Source organism: Haemaphysalis longicornis, unplaced genomic scaffold (genome assembly GCF_048455015.1).
Source record: "Haemaphysalis longicornis isolate Haplotype H1 unplaced genomic scaffold, Haemaphysalis longicornis Haplotype H1 scaffold_1, whole genome shotgun sequence".
Taxonomy (NCBI): Eukaryota; Metazoa; Arthropoda; class Arachnida; order Ixodida; family Ixodidae; genus Haemaphysalis; species Haemaphysalis longicornis.
The window spans coordinates 272288047-272308691 of record NW_027526203.1 but is presented as its reverse complement, the minus strand read 5'-3'; the positions used below and the strand labels follow the sequence as shown (position 1 = coordinate 272308691).

Below are 20645 nucleotides of genomic sequence, written 5' to 3'. Positions count from 1 at the left end.
AGGCGCGCGCGCGCGCGCCCTTCGCCAAGCAGCCGGGAAACATCTGGCGAGCACGGGGGCACGCACCGATGAGGACGGCACCACTCAGCGCGGCTGCGCTATTGCACCGCCCCCCCCCCCCCCTCTTCTGCTCGAGGGGAGGGGGGGGGGGGGGGGGGCTGTTCATCTTGGCCAAAGGCGCGAGTCGGGCTTACAGAAGCGACACGATCGGGAAAACTGGCGAGACGGATTTTCCAGGCACTTTTCTTCGCTATCTTGCTGCCCACCGCTTTATGCCACAAAAGCAGGCTACTTTGAGCCGCCATTCGGGCACGAACTGCGACGCGATGCTTGCCCTCATTAGCGGCATGACTTAACATTTAGTACGGACTAAAGAATAATTAAAACACCGACAGCAGAATTTATAAAAACTCCCGTGCGCGCAGTTACCAGAGTGGAGGCAAAACAACGCTCCATATACTGTAGTCCTGCTAAAAGCAACCTGAACGCGCACGTTAGATTGTACGACAAGTTTGTGCCGCGTATTCTGCTATATGAATGAATATCGGACAGCTAAATAAAAATGCCTAGTTTCTTGGCAGGCCGTGTTGCTCAGACCGAGGAAATGTCAACGGCGTCGATTAGACAACACTACCAGGCCCGATCGACGACGCTCTAGGGGGATAGAGAACTGAGAATGCGGCGCCGCTGGCCGGAAAACAAGGGCTCAAAGCGAGATGGGCGGGCCTGGTGACGAACCACGTCGCGGTTCGCTTTTTCTGCCCCGCGGGGAAAACAAAACAAGCGCGCAATTTCCCGGAACAAGTAAAAGAGCCCCAAGACAAGAAAAGGCCGCTGACAAAAAGAGCGACCCCGGGCGGCGGCTAAGCAGGGGGCGGGCGGGGAAAGTACGCACCAAAAAGCACACATTTGCCAGGTGCTGCGCCGCGCGACAGCAGCAGCAGCAGGCGACACTTGAACGGCGCCACAATCGGCTGGCTGCCGTAGTAGACCTGACTCCCCCTCTTTGACTTTCCACTCGGCTAGCTTCATTTTTCTCCGCTTTCCCGCACCAAAAGGGACGAAACGGAGCGCGCGAGGAAAAGGACGCGCGCGTCCGACACCGCAGAGGGGGAGGAGGGAGAGGAGGACGCCAACCAAATAAAGCAGAAATTCTAGCTGCTCCTGGTGGAGGGGGGACCCTGGAGGGATTCATAAACCGAGGAACTGCGCCCAAGCAAGGAGGGAGCGAGAGAGAGAAGCAAGCAAGCGCACAACGGGAACAGCTCGGCCTTGAACCGTCGTCACCTTCCAGCAGCGTACGCACGGGGCAAGGAAGCCGGGGAAGAAACGGGAGCAATCACTCCTCGTTAGGAATCCATTTAGACTGTCGTTTCCCAATTCGCAACCCGGAGCGTCTTTTTGCTTTTCGGAAGTACGTCTGAATCGAAGACTTCCCCTTTGAATCGGCCCGTTGCGGTAACGCAAAGCACACAGACGGCGCAAATGGGCCGCCGCAACACCGGTCGCGCATCGGGTTCCCCGGCGAGAACGCCACGACGCCTGGCCACAATGCGTGGCCGAGGCGCGCACAAAGAACAACACAAATGAAAAGGGACACCCACGCGCCAGATGGCGCCCACAGAAGAGACAACGACAAAGTGACGGAAGAAGCCATCGACGAGTGCCCTGCTTGGCAATGAAAGCACGCACCCTATTTCCAAGTACACGCGCGGCGCCAAGACGTTCCCTCGTCGCCCAGCGCGCGCATTCCACAAGAAAGTCTCGGGAACGCCTACGGCTGGCTCAGAGAACGGCGACAGGCAAAGTCTCTTGCGTGCGCTCTTTTTAAAGGTAAGGGGTCAGAGAGTCATCGGTACACGGGTCGCTACACGTCAACAGTATGCACACAAGTACAGCTGGAAAGAGAACAAAAAAAAAAAATCTCCGAAGCATGCAATGCGTGCAAGCGAAGCTTGGAGCCTTTGCCGCTGTTCCGCATAACGGTAAAATACGGCTCAGCGTGGAACCACGCCGTCGCCAAAAGAAATGTAACTGGGTGACTACGCCAACGTCAGTGCAGCTTTGACCGTGAACTCGTCACTCTACAAAATGCACAAGGTAAAAAAAAAAAAAAGGAAGCGCTCGAAAGGAGGCAGAAAGAACAGCGACCGAGCGCACCACGATGTGCTCAATAAAGGGCGACACCTTTCGAGGGCCCAGATGCAACGCGATGCCGAGGGTGCACTTGCCATGTTGCACCGCGCGCAGATCGATAGCCGTCAAAGGGCGCGTCGAATCAGTCACACGCATCGGCATTCGGGAGACGACGAGGCCTGCAGGGAGCCAAAGGGACGGCTCGCCCAGAGCACGCGAAAGGAGGGAAGAAGAGCAGGGAGAGGAAAGGGGTGCATAGCTAAGTAGCCCCGGCGAACGGAGACCGCGAACACGCAATCCCCAGCAGGAAAAGGGGCGGGGGGAGAAAACCGTGACCGCCGCAGAGCGTTACGCACACACGTTGTAAAACGAGGACAAACTGCCGATAAGAGGCCCGCGCTGATAGGCAAAGAAAGGCCGGAAAAAAGAAACCGAAAGGAGGAGGCAGGGAGCGAGAGCCCCGCGACCGTAAACATTGACAACGTCGCGGTCTGGAGACGTCGAAGGCCGCGCAGCGAGTGCGCACGACAACCTGCCCACGCCGCCGTGTCATCGCGACACGTGTTACACGCCGCCAAACAGCACGCGCGTCAAACTGTGTGCTTTCGAATAGGCAAACAAATGGGGAAGCGCTGCAACGGAAGAAGTCGCGCTAGCCGGGTGTACGTAGCGAGACGGCTGCTCAACCCAGGGTTCGTCTTATGGCCATAAAAATCGGCACCCAAGGCGCCACCGGAGGGGGAAAGATCCTGTTCGCTCCCGAGCTCCGGTCATGTTTGTCGCGTGACGTCAGGTAGGGGTTAGAGGGAACAGTCGCCAGAATGGGCGGCAATGTATCACAGGGGAGGGAGGGCGTAAATCGAGGGCCGTACATCAGGCCGGTTACGAGGAGTGAAGTCAGCAAACCGGTGAGAGCGAAGGGCGCATTTCACGGGCTATAAAATAAAGCCCCCACACCCCGGCACCATTGTGAAGCGAACGCCATCTCTTTCCCGCTCCAGACCGTGGCCGACTGACCGAAGGCGATTTGAACTTACCTGGCTGCCAATATAGACTCAACGTTTATAGGTCGGCCGGATGGGAGAATAGCGGTTCACACCGAAATCGTTTGCTTGTCTACTAGATTCCAAGCGAATGCTGCTGAGAAGCTTTTCCCGGCGCTTTGCTTCCTACACGGGATTTTTTTTCTTTTTCGCACATAGACCTCAAACGAAATTCTAGGCTATGAATCGGTTTGCTGTGCTGACAGATTACGCGAACAGAATAACATGAAGTGCGCACAAATGTCGTTGCACGCGGACTGCTAGCGAGAATCCGCTGTGAGCCCTGTGGTCGCAGTTATGTACGGTACGCAGAAGTGGTTGCCCGCCAATGGGGCTTCCCAAGAGCACAAGGAGAAAAAGCAGAAAACAGGTCTGGCCCGTCCCCACGCATACCGTGTTCCTAAGAGCGCGGATAGCGTCCATTTTCAGGAGATATACATCCTGACAATCGTGCAGTGGAGGCATCATTCGCGGTGACCAAGATTGTTCTTACCATTGGCTGCCTTCAGGAAGTTGTTTTCAACAACCAAGTTTATTGTAAAAGTGCTTCAGGGGGAACGGCGGCTGACCAGGTGATGTTGAAATTAAATGAACGAAAATGCCGCGAAAAAGGAAGTAGAAATCGCGCCAGAAGAACGACGCCACCTGAGTAATGGCCATGGCATTCGCGCCAAAGTGCCGTCTAAAAGCATCGCTGCCTCCAAAGAAGAGACCGAGCGCGCAAAAAGACTAGCATATTAAATATATATATCGGGCAATCGGTAAGACGCAGAACCCGGACACTCCTTCCAAACATTCGCACACTACAGCACGCAGGCGTGCAATAAATATAACACGTGTAGTATTCCAGCTAGCTAGAGCGCTGAACAATTTAAGGCTACTTCAAGGGCTTCAAAAAAGTTGACAATTTCTTTCACTATTACGTGCACTTAACCCGCAGTGTAATTACGTGCCTAATTCCAACGCTAAAGAGAATGCAATTAGAATATTTGTTAGTCACGTAATGGTTACCTGATTGCAAATAATGCCCGCACGGCAGTAGAAGCCGCCTGCGAACACAGCACTCGTGTTGCTTCCAAAGCCCTCCAGACCTGTCTACAGTGTCTTGAAACACGTTACGTATGCTGCACGTACGTGGCACGTAGTGTACGTGGGTGCAGCGCCCATGTGCTACGTGTGTGTGCGTAGGCCCAACGCAGTGTCATGGTACCTAAAACAGCGTTCGGCATCACACCACGGCAAGTCGCACGCGCAAAATCTTCGGGGATGACGGAATAAGCGCGCTGAAATAATTGTTCGACGCGCAATACTGGCGCCGCAGTTCAAACTCCTCCGCTAGCAAATGGGGAAATGCAAAGACGAGGGGCACGAGCGACGGGAGACGTGAAAGAGCCGGCTTCGGGAGAGATCGTATCAAATGTTCGGCACAAGGTAAAACGAAGCAGGGAGGGGGGAGCTCCAGCAGACGATTCAAACGGCGGGTCCCGAGCAGTTGGAAAGAGGGGCGGACACAAAACGGGCCAGGCAGGAGGAAGAAAACGCGGTGCGGACGGAGGGAAGGAGGTCCGCGCCCCTCATATCTGAGACCTGGCACGCGCCGCGAAGCTGCTATGCAGCACATGGCGCGCGCCGGCAGATGGTCGGGCCTCTGGAGAGGAGGAGGAGGGGAAGCACGCGCGGAAAGCAGCCAGCGCTCTTGGCGAAACACACGCTGGCTCCTTGCGCGGAACAGCGACTAGGCGGTGAAGAAAAGGTACAGGGATTTGAAATTTTAAGCCGCTGGCTTCGAAGCCAGCTTGGGTCTGGCGAACGACCAGCAGGTCAGAACGGGAAAAAAAAAAACCCTGCTGATGCGAGCGCTTCCGTCTCCTTATTGCCTTGCGCTGCCTCGGAGGAGCTTTGGTTCTCCCTTGCCAGGTGGACGACAGTAGGCGGAATGCCACGTGACGTCCAACGGGCGCGTTCATTACGCCCATCCTGGTGGCTCAACTCGCGGGCTTCACTTTCGCGTTACTCGCAACGCGAAACAACTACCGGGAAGAAATGGCCGAAGCGAGGGGGGCGGATCATCATTGGACTGCGATCAGACGCTGACTGCAATCAGCGCCGCCGCGGGCTGTTTCCTACCGTGACATTTGCGCGCCGAGCACCGGCATTACACGGGGCCAACAACAAGGCCGCCAGTACTCGTGCTTGTGCACGAGCGCAATACACCGCGAGGGGCCAGCTACACGGTCCTTTGCTGAGCCACGGACAGGTTTCCCCATGGCTTGCTTACGCATGCGCTGACACCGTGGCTCCGGCACATGACGCGTGCCGAGGCCCAACTTTGTACGCCTGGGTCTTTCCCAACAGCCGAGTTTTCAAGCAAACGTAACCACAACCAGCAGCGAACCTTGTAGGCAGCGGCCACGAAGGGCCGGTATCGAGGTAATGATGTCTCATGGTGCAAGGACGCCTGGGCTGAATTACACGGCTGGTTACAAAGCGGTACCAATGACTGCAGAGCCAAGGATACGGTGCCGCGTCTAGCTAAGTCGTCGGGGAGACACGTATACGATGTAACAAAGAGAAATCGACGGCAGGTGGCGCCTGTTTGTTCAGTCTGCAGCAATTTGCGCATCTGCCACGAGTAGAAGGCCTGGTAGAGCGACGCCACCTACGGACAAGTAATCAGCAAGAGCATATAAATGGAAGCGTCTGCGATCTGAGGCAAAATGTCATAACCATTAAATGGGAAGCATTAAAGCGAGGTCACACGCCTTCTGAAGGGGGGGGGGGGGGGGGAGAGAGAGAAAAGGCAAAGGTCGGTTTGTCCGACAAAGGTCACGCTGCTGTCCATGATAAGGCGAACGGACACAGCGCGGTTTCGTAAGGCCAATCGGCGGTGCGAGCGGGGTCGGGTGTGACCGAAAGAAGTGGCGGGGCCTGCCTGGCCTCGCTCCCAAGGCTCGCCTCCTGGCTTGCGTCGCCGGTTGCGCACGGCCGAGCACGGAGGCGAGGCTACGCCGAAGAATTCCGACCGCCGGCCCGAGACAGAAGGCGATCGGCCGCCGGAACCCGACGTCCGTGAAAATCGCACGGCGGACCTCGAATGATCGCACCAGAGGCCACGCAAGCAATCGTAACGAGGGCACGCGCCCAGCGAACGATCACAGCTCTGCTCCCTTGCGGCGGGTCAGATCGAGCGATACGGGGAAGTTCGATAAGCTGGGACTGGCTGGATTCGTTTGGGAAGTGCGGCACCGCACGCATCTTACGACCTGCCTTCGGGCCCAGCGTTGCAGCCTTCACGGGTGCACTGGTGGTGAGCGACACCGACATCTGAAGAGGCGGCTGTGCCCGGATTGCTGCAATGCGGCACTGAAACTGATTGATTGCAGGGTTTAACGCATCGACACAACGCAGGCGATGAGGCGAGCCGTAGTGGAGGGCTCCGGATTAATTTTGACCACCTGGGGATCTTTAACGTGCGCCTAAATCTCGTACACACGAGCGTTTTTGCTTTTCGCCTCCATCAGAAAAGCGGCCGCCGCGGCCCGGAATCGAACCTGCGACCTCGTGCTCAGCAGCGCAACGGGTGGGCACTGAAACTACATCTAAAGAAAATAAAATCTGAATTATAACACGAGCCGGGACTTGGACGAGAAAAACCAAGTGAAATGCCCGTTTGCATATGTACCCATGTGTGTATTTTCCTCTGTGCTCGTCCCGCTCGCGCTTTTAAAGACGATAGTCTTTCTCGGGCTACATAAACCCAGAAATTTTGGTCTGTCTGTATGTCTGTCTGTCTAACTCGATTCAGCCACCCGGCCAAAGTAAAATGCTTATTGCGCAATAGTCTTAAGTACTCACAGCCAAATGTAAACGTCTAAGCCTGGTTGATAAGTTCATACTTGTCAACTCTGTTGAACAAGAACAAGACATTACGCAAATATAAGACAGGAAATTAGTACACAAGGGATATTTACAGTGTTCCTTTATTTAAAAATTCATGGATGCTTGGTTTTTCGATAAAAAATGATATTCTACATCTACTGAAGTAAACCGCCGCCTCCTGGCGGCTAATGAAAAATCACGCGGTAACAGCAACGAAAGGTTCCACTAGCTAGGTTCTGCTTGGAACGCACGTGGAGCACGGCCACGCGGTTCTATAAACCTTGTAGTCGGCCGCCTCCATTCACGCGCGTCTCCGCCGTACTGCAGCGCTGGAATTGAGGAACCCGGCCTGTAGCAGTGGAACGCGGTACATTCAAATCGCCTTGCACAAACCTTTAGTGTGTTTACCTTGGGATGAGCACGACGGTACAGAAACAGCATGAAAGGTGAGCGGGAAAGCAAAGGGGGGCATTTCCTTGGCAAATGTCTACAAAGACTATCGTCTTTTGACGACATTTGCAACGAAAGGAGCAGATACGCGGCCATTTTTCAACCAGTTTACGAATGCAGCTACTCAGTCGCGTCGTTTGAACTGCATAAAGCAGACGACGAACACGGCCATTGCCAAGAGTGACCGAGCGAGCCGCGAACAAGACCCTCTTTCGAACTTGGAACGACAGACGAAACACGCGTAAAACTGAACAGCACGCGTGGCACCCCGGAGAACAACGTCGGAGCAAACACATCCAGGAGAGAGAAGATCAGGGAGCGAATCGAGCAAGGCGAGTGGGGATGGTTGAAAGTAGCAGCAGCCGACGCGGGGACCGGCGGGAGACGCCACTTGGGCTTCTGTGCAGACGAAATGGAGACGGAGCGAAGATGAAAACGAAAAAGCCGCAGACGCTCGGTCGAACCGTTTCCTCTCCAACCGGAAACAGGGACGGAAACGGAAGCCGCCTGCTCCCAGCAGCAAAACGGGGACCGAGCAGAAGAAGGGGGCCGGGGGGCGCCTCGAAACCGCGCAGGAGCGCGTCATAAGGGGGCGGCGGCACGTGAAAGAATCGGACGAGAACGGAAAAGAGAGAGGCAGCAGGGAGATTTCATTTGTCACCTCGCACGTCGGCTGCTGCTCCACCTCGACTACGTACGGCCGCCGTCCGGCCGTGTAGGCTAGGTAGCTGGGCGCTATTCTTCCGCACCGCCTCGGATCGCCCAGCCCCCGCGACGCTGGAAAAATAAAGGGGAAACTCGAGATATCGAAACTCCCCCCACCGTGACCTCAAATCACCGACGGCAGCCGTACGCACCAGCCCCGCCAACAGAGGGCGGAATCGCGTCCCATCGCGGCAAGAAGAAACTAATCAGTCATCCCGTGCTGCAAAACCTTGGTTCAGTCATGATGATGATGATTTAGGGTTTTATGGCGCATGGCCGACCAGGGCGAAGAGCGCCATGACAACGGTGGGATTATGAGGCGATATTAAAATGGAATCTGTACAAAATCCACTACATTAAAATTAAACTATGGAAGTTGGTGCATAGGGCCAAAATTAAAAGTAAGAAATGTTGGCATGCAAGTGTTAAAAACCCCACGATACCACCATTGTTTTGTGACGGAACATGAGGCCAAGTGAGATCACGGGGAGTACGATATGTACTTTAAGAAGTCAACATCGGGAAGGTAATTAAAGACTCTTCTGTAAGAAAACATGGGACTATCTGATAAAAATAATGAAGGGTGCAAGGGTATGCAACGAGTATATTTCATGAAAGTGACGTTTTCTCTCTATGTTCCACATCTCGCATTATAAGCATATGAAGAACCGAGAGCTGCCCCCCACACCGATGACAGTGTGGCTCGTTTGCATCTGTTAAAAGGTACGAGTGTGTGATGTGTGTGTGGCCAATTCTCAATCTGCATAATGCTACCTCTACAAATCTGTCATGTTTTACAGCAGGGGGCTTTTCTATTTTGGGTTTAACGACATGTAGTTTATTCTCTATTTCTCTGTCCCATTGTTGCTGCCAGTGGCCTCGCAGCTTCCTTTTTACAAAAGGTTTCAGATCTCGATATAGGACCTTGTTTATGTCAATGCTGCTTCGAAGGGCGGCAGCTGCAGCACTACGTTCAGCAGCTTCATTTCCAGCAATGCCGCAGTGGCCAGGAACCCAGCATACTGTGACGAGTTTCAGGCCATAAGCCGAGTCGCAGTTAAAACAATTAAAAGTAGGGTTTCTACTGACCTTCCGAGACGACACTCAGAGAGTCTGTGTATATATTTGGTTCAGTCATGCATTTTTTCAACGTATGCACTTCAGACGTGTCGCACACACAGATGCAACATCGTACGCACGCGAGTGCACTGCAAGCCCGCTATCAAGAGTGCAGGCGCGAAGTGCATGGTCGGCCTGTTCCTGCTTCTTTATGCTTTGTTAGGCGAGTCCGTAATGGTACGGGACTTTCTAAGGGCGCGCACGGACGACGGACAGGGCAAACCACTACCCCTCACACTGTATCCCCGGTACCCGCAGTATCGAAATACAGGGAGGGCATGATTTTGTCCCCCAACGCGCTGCTGAATGTCTGAAATGACCTCCGGTGCGACGGCAATTTTAAAACGATTGCAATGTATTTTACACGAATGCAGTTAAAAAGTCAAACCTATAATTCCATTTACGGCCACGCGATGGGGTAGTACACATCCCGAATAGTACACATCACAATTGCAAAAAAAAGAAAAAGAAAACGAGCAAATTGTGACCCGACGTAGGCACAGCATTTCGTGGAACTATTATTACCAGTTGAGCATTTCTTCAGAAATGACATGCACAGCTTTCCTTTACTGTATTCACAAGTTTCATTAAGAAATACTAGTTCCTCCACACGCGCCGGGAGGAGCAGCTCCTACCGGCTGCTTACAACATTTCCTGCTGTCGAGAACAGCCTCACTCCTCGCTTGCGAGGCAGGAATTGAAAGGTACTTTCGTGCCACCTTGAAACGGCGGAAACATTGCCACAAAAATAAGTAGCACTAAAAAATTAAAGTGGCATGCCGTTGGTTCCAGAGTTTCTTACCGAAACCTTGAAGTTCATCTAAAGAAAAAAAAAAGTTACAGGTTGCCATTTTGAACAGTGTTCCGATAGTTCAGCGTCGGATCGGCAGTAAAGTGCGCCGGCTTGGTGCCGCTCTGTCGGCAGCGGTGCCGTTTCATACATCCTTTGAACGGAAAGTGTGATGGCGGCCGAGAGCTCGCCGAACCTCTAGCAAGCCAACAACTCGGCGCTGATAGAAACGTCCGCGTTGGCGGGATCTTGCCACAAGCATGGGATGACATCTCGGAGGGCTTGAGAAGAAAGCTTGGCTTTTGGCTGCCTGTTCGGGAGCTCCGAATAATTCGAAAATATCGAACACCTGCATACAGATCGAAGCGAATAACGAATAATCGACGACACCGAATATTCGCCAATCCCTCATAACCTGCAGTGGCAGCTCTGCCATACGCCCACCGCAACGCAATCGAGGTCACGTGGCCAGACATCGTGAAGCAAAAGTGACCCCCCTCTCTCTCGGCATCGCCAGTCGTCCACGCTTGGATGGACGCGAAGCAGACTTCTTGAACGGGCGCCAGCTCGCGCTGTCGACACAGCCTCGCCCCCGGTTTATTAATTTCCCTTTTCGACATCGCCTCTCCACGCGCTTCCTTGTTCATTGTAACAAAGAGCGACGCGGACAATGGTTTCCACCCTCGCGTCGCCACTTGGTCTCGCCGCCGGTTGCGCAACGCTTGGCACAATGTGCCACGTGGCCGAGGTGAAAAGTGTTCGCCGCCGACAATTACACGGGGCGAGCTGGTATTGTCACGACGGGTCAGCTCGGAGGCAGCCACGTAGAAGACACGGCTGCCGATGCCTCCCTGGCGTAACCCGAGAGTACGGCGCCGAGAGGAGCTGGCTGAACGGAGCTCCCCTGCACGCTCGCGGGCTGGCCGCTGCGAACAAGTGCGACAGCGGGAGTGAAAAGAGGCAGCAAACAGGCGGCGTCCTATTCTCTTCTGCGGTTCGGGTTATGCGCAGCGCACACGGACGTTTGGCCGGAACAAACAGAGGCGGCGTCTGCATGAACGGTCCGGGGCCGACAGCGCCGGGCAGACGGGGCGTTGTGCGCGCCGGCCGGGAAGGGGCAGAGGCGATGACGCACAATGAACGTGTTTGCTGGGGCCACTCCCCCTTAATAAGGGCCCGCTTAATGCGCTCGACATGGGTCACTCTTGACGAACAACGCAGAGACCTGTCGCCAAGCGTGTTACTACGCAGGTCCCCCTCCAGAACAGGACTCACTGCAACGACGCTGCGCCACGCGTGCAGTGGCAAAGCCAGGACTTCCGGGACAGTGTAAAGACTGCAAGCCGGTCAAGCCGCTACACGCGTCCAAAAGCACGCCTGCTCCGCGAACAGAGAGGACACGAGCTCCACGACAGCCGGTCGCGTCTCCGGCAAGCGGTAGCTACTGGCATGTAGCACACACATGCACCACCAGGGACAAAAAAGAAGGGCCGGCGGCGTTCGCTGGCCGCCCTAATCACCGTCCGGCCAGCGGAGAGGTCCAGCCAGCCATGGGGAAACGCCACGGCTGAGCGGCCAAGCCGAGCAAGCAGGGAGCCTTCACCCGTGTCGCCGGCGGACAGCGCCCCCCGAGCAACAGCAGCGCACCTACATCGACCCTCCTCTCGGAACTAGCGATAGACGCGGCCGCACATATCGCGCGACTCGAACACGCGCGCCCCTCGTTTTTTGGAGCGGCGGCGGGAGGGGAGGGGAGAAGGGGGGGGGGGGACTGAAATATCCTCTCCCTCCACCCGGAGAAGCCGCAGCGGGCATCCGCGAATGCGAAAGAAACATGCAACCTGAGGAGTCAAACTTCAAAAGATCTACGCCAGCGGTTGGTGCACCGTACCGAACGGCAGCGCAATGCCTTGGGACAGTTGCGACGTCACTGTTCTTATTACATCAGCAGGCATATTTGCACACTTACGAGCGGCGCACTTTCCCTACAGCTTCGGCCAGATGAGTCTCTGGTGCCGCAGCAGATTGGATGCGCGTTGAGGTCAGTAAACGCGCACCCACCCCACTGCACCGCACCCACGGCCACTGAGCCCAGCAAAAAAGGGGAAGAATAGCTGTGCCCGGAGATAATGCACGTGCACATCAACAGAAGCTCGCTTGGATGATACCTTTCCGCTTCTTCTGAAGAGCAAGCGCGATTAGTGTTCGCCTGTGATGCAGAACAGCGGGACCGTATGGCCTCGCGTGGTCGGTGCAACAGCGTTCTGAGCCCCGCAGTGTGGTTTTGACGCGACAGGCCGGGGCTGTGCGAGCGACTTACGGCGCAACTTGCCGAGCACAGCCAGCAGGCACGCCAGATGGCAGCTGCGCGTGGCGCTACAGCGGCGCTGTTGCAGCGGCGGCGGAAAGGGGCAATCCAGGTGGCGCGGACGTGGTGCGCGACGGCCCGAGAAGAAACGAGAGAAAAGCTGGCCGCAGATACTACCTGCGCCTCGGGACGCGGCGTGAATGCGTGCGCGCATTGTGTCTCGCGCTCCGGAGGCAACAGTTGCCCCGGATGCAGCCGGCCAGTTCTACGGACATGCCCTCGTGCCACTGCAGAATCGACTTGGCACAAGAAAGGACGAAAAAGACGACTCCAGCGGTTAAAGAAGGAAATGACCAAAACAACCGGACAACTGAAAAGTGCCCACTCGTAGCTTCCGCTGGATGCACCAGGCAGGCGTAGTTCTGCGGTCACCGTGGTACGGGTTCGGCGGAACATCGGTCGCTTGGTCTAGCGAGACAGCTTCCGACGGCGTGCAGCTCTTCCATTTATGCGCTCGTCGTAACCACACCGAGAGGTCATATCGCGACGGGTTCTAGCGGAAGGCAAGGCAAGCACTCGCTCCAGTGCTTGCACGCTTTGCAAAGCCAGTGCTCTCCCTTCTGGAAGCGGCGCATGCAACGCACAAGCCATCCTGATGGCCCATCTCAGCTACGGCGCAGCCCAAAAATGTGTCGGTGCTGTGCGCAAACCGGGAGTTCTCGCCCGTATCTCGAAGTAAAGATACGGCGCTACGGTCGCGGCTACGATAAGCGTTCGCCGCACGCAACAGGGAGTGCACGCGACCACCACCTCCCTCGAGGAGGGGCGCATTTTCCCTCACGGCGTGTCTGTTTGCAAAACGTAAAGCGCGCGCATTAGAAGGGGCCGTGGCGAATGGGCCCCCCCGGCATGCTGCTGCGGTGCAGTATGGAGCGAAAGCGAGACGGGAAAGGTCGCAACCCGCCACGCACAGCCGGACCTCTTTAGAGGCAGCGGCGACCACCCGCACGCGGCAGGAATGCAGCTTGCCCTCCCATTTCCCGGAGCCCTCCCGCCGCCCCCACTTGGGCCGCAAGCCACCGAGCAGGCTATCGGCGGCGGAGGCAGTTCCGTTTCGACGACTCGGTAATTGAAGAGCGCGTCTAACGAAGACATCGCCGCTGATTCCCCGCTACTCCCCGTGCCCCTACGCGGCAATCGGCGGCCCGCCGCGCCAGTTTCGCCCCCTCGGAGGTGCTTTCGCTCACGGATTTTGGAGAACGCCATAGCTGCGCCTTGAAGGCCAGAATGAGTTGCACCGCCACAACAAGGGCTGTCTGGGCACTCGTGACGCGTGGACGTAACGATGGAGGTACCGAGAGTGTGACTGCTCAATGCACTGCTGCCATTCCACGCCCGGTCTCGGTTATGCATTTTTTAAGGCGACAAGTTGTGAAATACGGCGCTTGTGCGTGTCGCTTCTCTTCGTCTGTCGTCAGTTTGTGCACTGTGCAGCGGTAAGCACATCCCAGTCAAAATTCAACCTCCTCTCGCGTGCATTCCGCCCTGCACGGTTGCTATAGCACGTATTGTTCGAGCTGATACGAAGTTCACTTCTTGAGCTGGCTGAAACACAGAAATGGCTTCCTGGTGTTTGTATTTTCCTGATTTTGTTGGGATGGTAGCTGCTATTTGATCAGAGTACTCAAGGTGGTCCGACCGTTTGTTAGCCTTTCTGTCACGCCCGGGCAAAAACAGGACCAGGTGACGCGGCGTCACAGCAAACTATTTCTGCGGCAGACCGGGAGCGTTGCCGTAAAGATAGCTTGCAAGCTGAGTTGGCGATGCATGGGAATTTCTATCCGCGGAGAAGCTTGCCTCCGGTATTCTGCACGTGCCCCCCTCCCCGTCTTCTTTTTTTAGATTCTGTTGAGCCGCACAAGGCACTGCACTCCGTAGACACGGTTGTGGACCGACTGCGCTTACAGACACGCATCTTACTGTCACGAAGCAGAGGTCTCTTGATGATTTCTGGTTGTTTTGAGTCCTGTTCCCGCCGCCGGGCTCTTCCTCCCAAGTGTTTTGTGTGAAAACGGTTCGGACGCGGCTGGGCCCTGGCCCCCTTTTTTCTGAGAAACGGCTCCGGCGCGTGTTTGCCCGTCGGCCGCCCAGGAGACGACGGCTGTTGAGGGGAACGAGCCATCAGCCGCGTTTACATGAATGCGATAGGAGCGCGTCGCATTTCCAAGCGCATCACGAGTAATGCGATGCGCTAGCGTTTACATGTACCGCATTACCCCTGGTGCGATGGTGTCGCACATCGTGTCGCACATACGGTGTCGCACATCGAAGGTGAAGTAGCGTTTCTGGCGCTTCCAAAGCTTCCGGCACGGCTGGTTCTTGTTCTTTTTTTACGACTCGCATTTTCCGGCGTCTTACACTCGATTTAGACGTTTTTAAATGCAAAGCTGCGTTGGGAAGGCTTACTTTTCTTGTCGGCATAATTCCTAATGCGATGCGCTCGCGTTTACATGCACTTCGAAAGTCGACTTACGCGTCTCAATCCACCCCTGTCTGGCGCATTAATGCGACGCGCTTTCCTAGCGCATTAGCCCAGTTCACATGGATGCGATGCGCTAGAAAATTGATGCGAGGCGATGCGATGCGCCACTTGTCGCATTCATGTAAACGCGGCTATCGTCTCGGCTTCTGTTACCGCGGCCGCGGCGTTCCATTCCCCCCGTGGCCTGTGCGCTGGTCGCGTTCGGGCTCCGTGTCCTCAGTGTTCTTCAGACGACCTTCCCCCTTTTTCCCCTGTTTACTTTAGTGCGTTTTTGTCTAAACTGCTTTCTTTACACGCATGGTTCTCCAAGCGCGCGTTTTCGGGTTCGGCCTTGTGTCTGTGTTTGATTTTTCATTTTCACTTTGGCGGGAACATAGCTGATTGGAGCTAAGAAGCGTCTCGCGGATTGGCTGCAAAAAGCCTTGTTCCATTAGGTCCGCACGCTCCAGGATGCACTTTTTCCCCCAATACGTCCACCACCGGACCGCTTGAAGCGAACATAACGCGGCTCCGCTGGCTATTGAGGGGGGCGGCAGCTGCACCAGGGGAACCACTTGCCGCCGATCGTCGGGGCCAGACGACGGGAGCCCTTCGCCGCCAACTATGTTTCGTTGAGTACTCTTGATTGCCTGTTTTCTCCTATTTCTATGTATCAGTTGTAACGTTTTGCCTCTATGTTTTAAATCGAAGTGTCAATAATTAAACAAGTTAACCTTTTAAACCTCTACAACTTTCGAGTGCTTCTTCGTCGGACTCATCCTTCAACAGTAGCGGTGCTGGACCAAATTACGCCGTTACATTACAGGGCCGAGTAAAACTGGTTGCGGCTCGCAGGCATGCATGTCATACAAGACGATAACACACTTCGACCTTGGACAAACTTAGAACAAGTTACGGCCCACCCCGCGATTACCGCGGCACACCAGCTGTTTCATAACGTTCCACGCGTTGCAAAAAAAAAAAGAAAAACTGCTTGCGCATTAGGGCTTTCTTACCCCGACATTTCTCCCTGCTAACAGAGGACGTTTGCCGCGGACACAAACCCACCGGACCATGAAGTCAGGCCCGGAATTAAACGCGCCGGAACGGCGTTCAATTCCGTCTGAGCAAATTAAGACGTCGTCAAAATCGGCATTTCTTGTATTTCGCTTTGGACAATGCTGGTAGCTGGGCACTTCTCCTGCGCCACACTGAGCAAGGAAAGGTTAAAGGAAAAGTGCGCTTTAAGAGCACTCGGTGACCTCAGGAGCTTTGCTAACACGAGGCCTGGTCATCCCAAGTTCACAGCAATGCATGTGGTCACCGTGTGCCCAGGCAGCGACAAGAAAAGGCGCAGTGAGAGATCGACAGAGTTACAAAAGTCAGGGAAAAGCGAACAAGGCGAAAAGAGCAGTCACCACCAAGCAAGGACGCCGCAGGTGAGGCGACCTTCGGGACCCCCCTCCTCCTCCCCGGAAAGGCTGTGCTCGGCCCCGGAAACTGGCGCGCAAGGAAGCCGGCGCGGAGGAAAATAAATAAGCCACCACGATGCCCCGAGAGGTTGTCCCGAGGCAAAGCAGCGAGAGGAGTGCTACGGCGAAGAAACCCGGATGGGGCAGAGAAAGATACGACGCTTGAGGAGGCCGACGACAGGGCGAAGAAAAGGCACGCGGCCGAGGTGCGACGATCTCAAAAAGTGCCGCCAGCAGCGTCGAAGGAAGATTTACGACCGCCGCCACCGACTCCGCACGACGGTGCTCCGGGCCACACGACAGGGAGTGCGCGGCTCTCTGCCTGCGCAACAAAGGCCAAGCTCTCGGCTACGGGCACAGGAACACCCAGCGACCCTTTTTTTTTACCTTACACGGCACACTCAAGTGCGGCAGCCAGGAAGAGACCAGTCGAGGAACGTCGCTGGCAGAAGTGGTCGGGAGCACCGAACACGCGAGCTAGCGCCTTTATCTATCTCGAACCTGTCGCGATGAGTATTAATGCAACCGTAAAATAAGTTGCGAATGAAAGCAGGACGGCACGGAAGAAAGGATGGTCGCCCTTTCTTCCGTCTCCTCCTGCGCGCCAGTTTCGTTCAATTTAGTTTGCGTCCAATGACAATCCTGATTTTTTATTCGATTGTGAGGTTTAACGCGCCGTACTGGAGGGCTCCGGATTAATTCTGACCACCTGGGGTTCTTTAACGTGCGCCGAAATCTCGAACACACGGACGTTTTCTCTTTTCTCCTCCATCAGAAAAGCGACCACCACGGTCGGGAATCGAACCCGCGACCTTGGGCTCAGCAGCACAACGCCTTAGCCACTGAGCCACAGAGGCGGGTCGACAATCCTGCATACGCCGGAAGATGACACGAAGCTCACATCAGTTGCGGTTCGCATAAAGAACAAACCCACATACGGACGACGTTACTTACGAATTTTACATCCGGATTACAAGTGGCCGTTCCTTGACAATCAGCGCGTTTAAGTCTTGGTTAAATATTACTTCAGGGTCCTATATTCCTTGAATTTACGACGTCAAGCTTTCCTTCGCGCATACACAGGCCTGTCATACACAGTTGCACTCATAAGCGAGGTAAAACCTCCTTTCCAGAATTAAATATAGCACGATCAAGCGCCAGTCAGCAGACCGCTGCACTTTTTCAAACGCGACCTTCATCCAAACAACAGACACGACATATTACGATTCTGCGCGCCGCCATTACCTTCGCGCGTACTGCAAGCTTGGCAAAGTGCTCCCGTGCTTTGTGGCAGAGCCTACCGCTACGTGTGCCTGGCGCGTGGGTGCCTCACTGTCGGTGACTCAAACCGCTGCAGCGACACTCAATGGATCTACCAGCTGAAACATGTTATGGCGGGTCGGACGCTGCAGCCAAAATCTCCTCTCCCCCTCCCAAGCTCAACGAGAGCCGCTGCTGCCGGTAAATACGGGGTACCTCCGAGCGCAAAATTCATTCGTTTTGCAGCAGCGAATCCATGCTGTCACTCAATTACACCGATCGGGTCCTGTTTTGTCGACGAATGCCGCTCAAACAGATCACGATGGGCCTCGCCTTCATCCGTTATTTTCTATTTATGCGGCCTCCGTTGAAAACGCGCCCTTGTGGCAGCTGCATAACAAGAATGACTATTATTCCAAATTAAGAAAACTAAGGAATAGCTATCAGAAGGTACAGGAATGGCTCATTCCTAGCAGCGGGCGAGATAGACGGGTGGTGGCACGCGCGGGGTACATTGCGACGCCGTTTTATGTCAGGGCTACGTGACGGGCCTAGATGGGCACGCATTTTCCGTGTTGTTCGCCGGCCCTGCACAGCTGTAAAAGAAAAGGAAAAAGCTCCAACCGAGGGAGGAGCGCCTCAAGCCGGGCCCCAGCGTTTCTCTCGCAGGCATGGGGCCAGACCCTTGGGGCCAAAACGCGAGCCCACAGAAGAAAGCACGCGCGCACGCAGCCAGGGACAACGGGCCATCGGGACGAACAGCAGCAGCTCGGCAGCCTGCGCGTCCCGTTAGCGCCCGGTACCCGCGAAGAGAAGCGGGAGAGACGGGCGCTCGAGGCGACGAGCGGCAGAGCAGAGATGCAAATGCAACAAGCTTCCCCTCTGCCTCCCTCCCTCTCCTTCGGTTGGCCCCGCGCGAGACGCAACGAGGCACGAAAGAAAGAAAGAAGACGTCCAAGTTAGCGGTAGAAGAAAACCGAGCTGTAACAGACGCGTAAGAAATAGAACGGGTCCGAGTGCCCCAGCTGACGGCACTCGCTCAGAGCTCGCGGCACCGAGTGTCACGACACAGTTGCCGCCCTGGTTAGCCGCAGGACGGCGACAAACACAGCTCCCTCGAAGTCGCTGTTGACCGACAAGAACGCACGTACCTGCTATCCGGAGGAGCGCAGCGGCGAGCACGATGAAGAGGAGCCAGCCGGGTGGGCAGCTGGCTAGCCTCCGAGAGTCCACCAGTCCCTTGGGCCACCCTCCGCAGCTGGATGCCGGCGACGACGACGACGCAGCGCCTGCGAACACCCAGAACACGCGGCTCAACTCAGCCCGCACGGCAGCAGCAGGGCCTCCAGCTCCGCACGCACAGGCACCCAAAGGCCTGCCTCCACCCTCCGGACATCGCCTGACGAGTCAATGATGCTTCCCCATATCCGAGTCTCTCCATGTCCGCACTCAGAACAGTGCCTTTGTGCACTAGCTTGCAGAGAAAATGCAAACTCCATTTATAAAGAGCCTGCCCCTCAGAGCTAGTCTCGCGATACACACGGCTACTAGCCTACTTGTTAGCCCAGTTGGCGGAGCGACTGCCCCCCCCCCCCCCCCAGCTTCCAGACAAGGACACATCTGTAAAGCTCCTTTCCTGTGGCTCAGTGGCTAAAGCGTTGCGCTGCTGAGCACGAGGTCGCGGGTTCGATTCCCGGCCGCGGCGGCCGCTTTTCTGATGGAGGCGAAAAGCAAAAACGCCCGTGTGTACGAGATTTCGGCGCACGTTAAAGATCCCCAGGTGGTCAAAATTGATCCGGAGCCCTCTACTACGGCGCGCCTCATCGCCTGCGTTGCGTCGGCGCGTTAAACACTACAATCAATCAAAGCTCCTTTCCTTCGTCCCGTTAAAAACGCTGTTGAAATTGATAAAGCACGTGTCAGCCGGCCCGCCTCCGTCCCGCTGTTCAGTTGGACGAGCTCTTCGAATCCATTTCACTCCAACCTTTGGGTTTCATTCAGTCCTAGCACCAGGTATCGTAGAATGCGACTGCTCGCGCAGCACGATCAAACGGGAGACAAGGCCACGCCTCGAGACGCGTCCCAGCCGAGCAGGGGGGATGGCGGCGACGCCTCCGACAGTTACGGGAAGTCGCTGCGACAGCACGCGCCGCTACATGTGAAAGAGACCCGCGACGGATGGCGGCCAATTGTCCCCAGATAAGCGCGAAAAGAATGCCGCCGACGACAGGCCCCCACGGGATGCCGCAGGTATACCGGCGGCTCGCAGCGGCACGCGAATCAAAGCGGGCGCCGAAAGGAATACCGCGGAGGGGGAACTGCACAATAAGGAAAAAAGAAGACCGGACGGTTTCAAAAGGCACGCAATGCGGCTGCTTATCGCGCGGCGGCATTTCCGCCGCTGGCCTCACGCGCAAGGATAGCCACAACGAGGGGACAGGCAAAGCGAAAAAAAAAAACTGCACCAGAGTAGCACCTGCCGCTTATGCACACATTTTTAGAACCACGCTCAACATCACTGGTTCCAGAACAACTCGTCGTCTTGGGGACAAAAGGAAATTTCTACTGGCTGATCGCGGCACCAGAGTCAATCAGAAGCGGCTATGCCGCGAATACCCAGCGAAGCTGAACAGCAGCAGCACTGACGCTTCCGCGAGCGTCGTTCGGCAACCGTTCCTTTTTCTAGTGGCGGCCCATTCCACAAACCACACCCTGTTACGTACGGTGGCCCCACTCCGCTCGGGATCTGTCATCCCCGGTTAGCTTGATTGACAATGCGTTATGGATCACGTATGCATGCTACGCTTGCATCCAGACACGCACCACATTCACCCGCCGCGGTGGCTGAGTCAGTGGCTAAGGCGTTGTGCTGCTGAGCCCAAGGACGCGGGTTCAATCCCGGCCGCGGTGGCTGCTCTTTCTGGTGAGAGCGAAAAGCGAAAGCACCCGTGGGCGGAGATTT

The 20645-nt window shown here is 55.7% G+C and overlaps 1 protein-coding gene across 5 annotated transcripts in view; it reads right to left on the bottom strand.

The window, feature by feature from the left end:
• Positions 1-20645, bottom strand: part of LOC144145842 (protein spitz-like) — a 177136-nt gene that overhangs the window by 22114 nt on the left and 134377 nt on the right. For 4 of the 5 annotated variants that reach the window (XM_077677646.1, XM_077677659.1, XM_077677651.1 and 1 more), the window contains one exon: positions 18835-18972. In XM_077677646.1, the coding sequence (XP_077533772.1) occupies positions 18835-18972 (138 nt within the window). Of the gene's footprint in view, positions 1-18834; positions 18973-19667; positions 19696-20645 lie in introns of those variants that run through there. The other variant, XM_077677667.1, reaches the window with a different exon arrangement.